Source organism: Seriola dumerili, unplaced genomic scaffold, assembly GCF_002260705.1.
Source record: "Seriola dumerili isolate Sdu_G_001 unplaced genomic scaffold, Sdu_1.0 BDQW01000025.1, whole genome shotgun sequence".
NCBI classification, from domain to species: domain Eukaryota; kingdom Metazoa; phylum Chordata; class Actinopteri; order Carangiformes; family Carangidae; genus Seriola; species Seriola dumerili.
Window position 1 is genome coordinate 2,433,052 of NW_019174280.1, and position 6,262 is coordinate 2,439,313.

At 40.1% G+C, this 6,262-nt stretch overlaps 1 protein-coding gene across 1 annotated transcript in view; it reads left to right on the plus strand.

Moving 5' to 3' along the window:
* LOC111240226 (transcription factor E2F3-like) overlaps window positions 1–5,114 on the plus strand; it is a 9,349-nt gene extending 4,235 nt beyond the window's left edge. Inside the window, exons 3-9 of the mRNA XM_022770194.1 lie at window positions 591–637; window positions 827–882; window positions 1,291–1,477; window positions 1,932–2,087; window positions 2,761–2,875; window positions 3,557–3,719; window positions 3,904–5,114. Coding sequence (XP_022625915.1) covers window positions 591–637; window positions 827–882; window positions 1,291–1,477; window positions 1,932–2,087; window positions 2,761–2,875; window positions 3,557–3,719; window positions 3,904–3,965 — 786 coding nt within the window. The 3' untranslated portion in view covers window positions 3,966–5,114. The remainder of the gene's footprint in view (window positions 1–590; window positions 638–826; window positions 883–1,290; window positions 1,478–1,931; window positions 2,088–2,760; window positions 2,876–3,556; window positions 3,720–3,903) is intronic.
* The last annotated feature ends 1,148 nt before the right edge of the window (window positions 5,115–6,262 follow it).

Genomic DNA, 6,262 nt, shown 5'->3' on the forward strand with positions numbered 1-6,262 from the left:
AAGCTCAGCGTCACCACATGTAGATTCTCTGACTGTAACCACGGCTGTAGACTGAGGAATTCATTTGATTATTTTGGAACAAGAACAAGAAAATGTGATTTTAAAAAAAAAAAAAAAAAAAAAAAAAAATTATAACAAGGTAATTGAAGTTTTTTGTCAAAAAAACAGTTGACACAACTGTAGAATTCTATAAATCACTTAAAACATGTCAGGAGAGGAACTTCAATAAGAACTGTCTGTTGCTTTTAACTTTCTCTGTGATCACTAAATTTCCATGTCAGAATATCTGACTACACAGTACGGCGGATGTCATTGACCTGGATTCATGCTGATTTTGTCAGACAGCGTTGTGATAATAAAATAATGACTTTATCACGGCGGCCGTGTAGTAATGACTGTTACATGCAGTGTTTATGAGCCGTGATATCAGTTGTCTGACAACAGAAAGGGAAAAGACTTAGTGTAAAACTGTTCTGTACTGTGCATATATTATAAAAATTCATCAATGTTCAGATTTGATGGAAAACACTAAAATAACTTAAAACCACGGTATCTGTTATTTTCTGTTTCTCTCTTTTCCTGATCTCCAGGGTCCAGCTGGAGGTTTGAAGAATCCTCCAGAGGCTGAGAAGCCCAGGTAACAAATATCACTGCTCCTGGTTTTCATATTTTATATTAACGCTGTAACAAGGCCTTCCACTCACGTCTCATTTTGTTTGTGAATATTAAATTCGTTTATTTTGTTGTATTTCACTAACCACGTTTCCAGTTGTTGCGGTGGGACATCTGAAGTCAAAGGTGTTTTGTCTTGCCTTTTTCTTTCCAGCGCTTCCCTGTCACCGAAGAAACGGTCGACCCAGTCCAAGAAATTTTCCAGACAGGGTGAGTGCTGCTTTCATTAAAATCAGAGGTCTTCAAACTGTGAAGGGGAGGCACATATATATAAAACACATACTTTCGACTCAGTGTGACCCACTTTCCGAGGACATCGTTATCTATCACTATGGATTATATCTGAAGAAACTTCCAGAAATCTGTTTGGAAATCATAGAAAATAGACTCTCCTTATAAGTGCAGAACTTCATTCAGAATCATCATGTTTTGAAGCTTTCTTCAGTACCACAGTGATCCAGTGATAGTTGTCTGTACATACATGACTGTACTGCGAACGGGAGCTGCTCATAACTAATTCAGCAACTTTTAATAGGGACAGTTTGACAATCTGGATCTGAATTGACAATCAGCCCTAGTTTTGATCATAAATTTGACTGCTGTTCTCATTGTGTTCAGACGTGTCTCTGGGGCTGCTGACTCGGGGTTTCCTTGAGCTGCTGCTGGCGGCTCCAGACGACTCTCTGGACCTCAGGCAGGTCGCCGTGAGCCTGAAGACCCGCAAACGCAGAGTCTATGACATCACCAACGTCCTGGACGGCATCAACCTCATCCAGAAGGAGTCGGCCAACAGGATCAAGTGGATGTGAGTAACGAAATAGGGTGTCTCAGGCTGTTGTGTTATTTGCTCTACATGTTCATGTAGTTTATATGTTCTGTATTAGCCATTGTTTTCCTGTATTGAGAGTTTTTGTATGTTTATCAAATAAAATCTTTGTGACAGCTAAGACTGATTTTCCCTGGTTTTCTCCTTCTCAGAATTTAGTTTCCATTGTGGAAAACAAATCCCAGGATGATCTAGACCTGTTGTACAAGTCATACTTGTTTCACTTAATCATATTGGCTTAATCTGAATCAATATACAGTTAAAATATGACGTCACATTAACTCAGAAGATATATAACTAAGATAAACTTAACTTTCTGAGTCTACAAATTTACTGAGGTGAGTTAATTGGTATATTTTGGCGCTGCAGCTTGTACAGTAGTAAAGCCACTCTCTGACCCTCTGCCTCTGGCTGTCTGATACTCTGATTGCAGAGGGAAGAATCCAATCTCCCACTTTCTGTGGAAGAGCCATAAGAGGTTCCAGAGAGAGCTGAACAACCTGAAGCTGGTGGAGGACACGTTGGACGGCCTCATCAAAAGCTGCGCCCAGCAGCTCTTCGACATGACCGACGACATGGAAAACTCTGCATATCCTTTAGTGCCAGGCTGAGGTCAGCAGCAGCACTACTAGTAGTAGAATGTAGTTTCTGTCCTCCAGCTCTTCATTTTGCTACAGCTTATCAGAGTATCAGAGTATCGGAGCTGTTTCTCTGCCCAGCCACGTCCTCCTGCTCCTCCTGGAGGACGCAGGTGTTCCCAGGCCTGATGAGATCACATCACAGATTAAAGCACTAGAATAAGTGAAATCTAAGTGTATTTGATTTGCACTTATGGGGCTACAACCAATGAGAAAAATCTGAGCCACCAAAATAAAATACCTTAGATAAGACAAAAATGAAATGGAACAAATATGGTTTTTGTCTGTGCTGGATTTCTCCTGTGTATTTATCTTGTTGCTGAACATTACTAGACTGTTGTAACATACCTGTTGAATAATATACCTAGAATTAGATTAAAGTAAAACAAGGCAGCAGGAGCAGGTCGTCAACCTGTCAAAGTGTCCGTGAGCAGTTGAGTGTGTGAGAGTGTGAATGAATGAGGCAAATCTGTTAAGGCAGTGAAACGCTACACAAGTGCAGTCCATTTACCATTTACCTGTCGAGCTGTCAGGTGAAGCCAGGAGGCCTGAATGGGATTAAAACCCGTCGTTGTAAATGCTTACATAAAAATGCAGCAGGTTTTCTTTAACCTTTTCGTCTACGTCGGCCTACGTGACCCACGAGGACATCAGTCGGCTCAAAGACCTCCGGGAGCAGACGGTGATCGTCGTCAAAGCTCCGGAGGAAACCAAACTGGAGATCCCTGCGCCGAGAGAGGTAAACAGACGAACAGACAGAAAGGACCCACACAGGCAGGCTGACCTCACAAATCCAGGTTTATTCTGAAATCTGATCTTTAATCCTCTGCGTTAAGATAAATGACCTCACCAGAGGATATGACATCCTGCTCAGATGCTTGCTTACTAACACAGTTGAGACTCGTACACAGAAAACAAATCCATATCAGACAGAAATGATCAAATGATAAGTTCAGTTTCCAAATGAAAAATCAAACACAATAATGCTGCAAACAAGTGAAACACACTTGTGTATCCAAACCAGAATTATTTAAAGTTTATCATTTTAAATGTGATTAGAATTCAAGCTTCAGCAATTTGATTGATAGAAAATTAAACAACTACTCTTTTGATAATTGATTAATTTTTTTTGACACAAAATTCTCTGCAGTGTGAGGATGTGTTCTTTGTTTTATATCATTATGGTTATCTTTGTATCTCCTCTACAAAGTAAGACATTTGGAGACATCAACTAGGACTCTGGGGAAAAATGCGCTTTTCACTATTTCCTGACACTTTTATCAACAGATCAATGAATGAATCAGCATTTTCTGCTTTAAGCCGAATGAAGACTTTATTAATATTAAAAGATCTCACTTCCTGTAGATTGATTCTGTCCATCGTGTGACTTCAAAGTGTTTGTCTGGGTGTCCCGACACAGGAAAGCATCCAGGTCAACCTGAAAGCAGGGAAGGGTCCCATCATGGTGGTGACCTGTGAGGTGGGGTCAGGAGACGCCGCGACCTCTGACCCCGGAGAGACGAGAAGTGGCTTCTTTCTAACGCTGGAGGAGAGCCGGATCAGGACGAACACGCTGCACACAGGTAAAAATCATTTTGTTGGTTTTGTCCATGATGTCCGTCATGGATTAATGAATTGCTGACAGACATGGTGGATTATATAGTCGCTTATTTTAAAGATGATCTTTATTGACCATATATGGTGTCACCTATGTCCATAATGAGGACTGTTGCATTGTTTTATTTCATTGCATCGTTGTTGTTGCAGAGCCTTGTGGTCCGCAGAACGCCGTGCAGAGCGCCGTGCAGAACGCCGTGCAGAGCGCGTAGTCACCAGCCGACCACAGGGAGGCACCAGCTGTCCTCAGACACAAATGTGGAAAAATGTGAAGAAGCCCGATAAGGTCATCTGCAGCTACCGACAGGTCGCACAGGGTGTCTGATCAAACACACAACAGCTCCTGCGCGTTTGACTGGAGCATTATGGAGATTTCTGCTGGGCGTGAGCTCGTATGTGTTTCAGAATGATGTGAAGAGAGATTTCGATCAAACCAATCAGCTGCAACGCAAAAACACCAGAATCATCAGTTCAAACCAGTCAAGGGCAAAACAAAGGAGTTTTGGCATTGGAATGTAAAAACACTATTTATGGTCATTTTCATTTGCACAAGTAAACCCAGTTTTTAATTTAACTCTGGTGGGCGGCGGTCAAACTGAGAAGAGTCCAGTGGGCCTGTAGAGATGTTAGATGTTGAGGATCACGGCAGTTTGATCGGGACGTTTTTGTATGAAAGTTACGACAACACACAGATGTGCCTCTGCAGTGTTTCTGCAGACTTTGTATTATACTGTACAGTCGGTGTAAAATATTTTACTGTTCTCTTTGCTTTTCTTTGTCTTTTTGCATATAAAATGTTTAAATGTTTTCTTGGTTTGACACACACCTCAAAGATGCTGTCAGTAATAAAACATTAACTTGGAAATTATTTCTTGTCAGTCGGCATCCTGAAGGTTGCTGGTTCGAATCCCTGAAGCTAAGTTTTAGAGCAGTGTGTGCACAGAGACCATCTCAGAGGGTCCTGGTTCTCAGCATCAACTGCAGAAGGACCCCTGAGCAAGACACACAACACCCGTCAGCTTTGGGGTGAGACGGGTCCAGCTGCAGACCCGCTTGTTGGGGACACCAGGTGTGTCCTGAGCAGAGGTGGAGGAGGTGTACAGATCCTGCACTTAGGTAAAAGCACTAATAGCACACTGTAAAAACACTGTTACATGTTACAGCGCTGCATTGAAAAAGTATCGTAGGATAATCAGGAAAATGTATTTTAGAATGACTGCTGTGTCTGTTAGATTATTATATATTTTCATCAGGTTGTTATTACTGATGCATAAATATAAAGCAGCATTTTACTTTTACAACTATTTAATTTAAGGTGCATCTGGTGATTGTTTACGCGATGCATAATTCTCCTGATTATTTTCTGAATGAATTGAGTGTTCGGTCGGTTTGTGAAACTTCATAAAATATTAAGATATGCTCATCACAATTATCTAGTATTATTATTTCTGCTATCAGTGAAAATGCTGCCATTGGTTTCTGTGGGGTCAGGACTTACTCATTGTATTTTATGTGTTTTCCAGTACCAGGGGGGATGATAACACGTTTATTTGTTATGGCAGCTCTGGCACATTTGAAAGGTTTTCTTTTTATTTCTATAGGTCTGAGACAGTCTGAATGAGAGTCCATGATGGTTTTTAATTGAGTATCCTTCCTGTTTATAGTCATACCCAGCTGCAGCAGGCAGGGGGCAGCAGTGGGCTGTGAGTCTGATGGTAAAGGCTTTAAGAAGATCATTTCAGGAGAAGAAACTTCGACGACGGTATTAGTAATAATAATTGTAATTATTTAGTAATGTTTTGTATTTGGTCAAGTAAAACACTCCATCCACAGAGAGTAATGGTCTGAATCCCTGCCGCCTGTCTAATTCAGTAGTGGAGGAAGTAGCCTACACACTTCCTTGTACCATTATGATAAAAGTATTTCAAAGCTACTGTGAAATTGCTAAAACCATATTTAAAATATCAAACGTACTTGTTATTCAAATGCTGTTTTGTTATTGATATTATCTATATAACTGAGTCCTAAAACTCTTACTTTGTTGAAACAAGTGAACAGCAAAGTAAGAACATTTTTGTTTTGGGTTAAACTTCTGTTCAAAATGTCGTACAAATTAGTGTCGTAGCTGGAAACAAAGAAAAACTATCTTGATTTGCTTTGAAAACAAGTTTTGAATAAGCGCTGGAAAATTTAGTCACTTTGTTTACTAAAGAAAATAAGATTTTAAAGACTTAATATTTCAAAATGTGTAAAAAGATCTTCTCAGTAAGCAGATTTTGTGTTCCCAGCTGTTGTCAACTGATTATATGTAAAATGTAAAATCTTCCTAAAGTGTGAATAAACCCTAGTGCAGTTAAAAAAAAAAAAAAAAAGAAAGTTCCCACAGAAACTTAGTAGATTACAAGTATAAAGTAACACAAAAATGAAATAATGCTGTACTTGAGTTAATGTACTTTGTGACTCCAGCGCTGCCTCGCTGTGTCACTGAGGTGTGGTTTGGTGAAACACA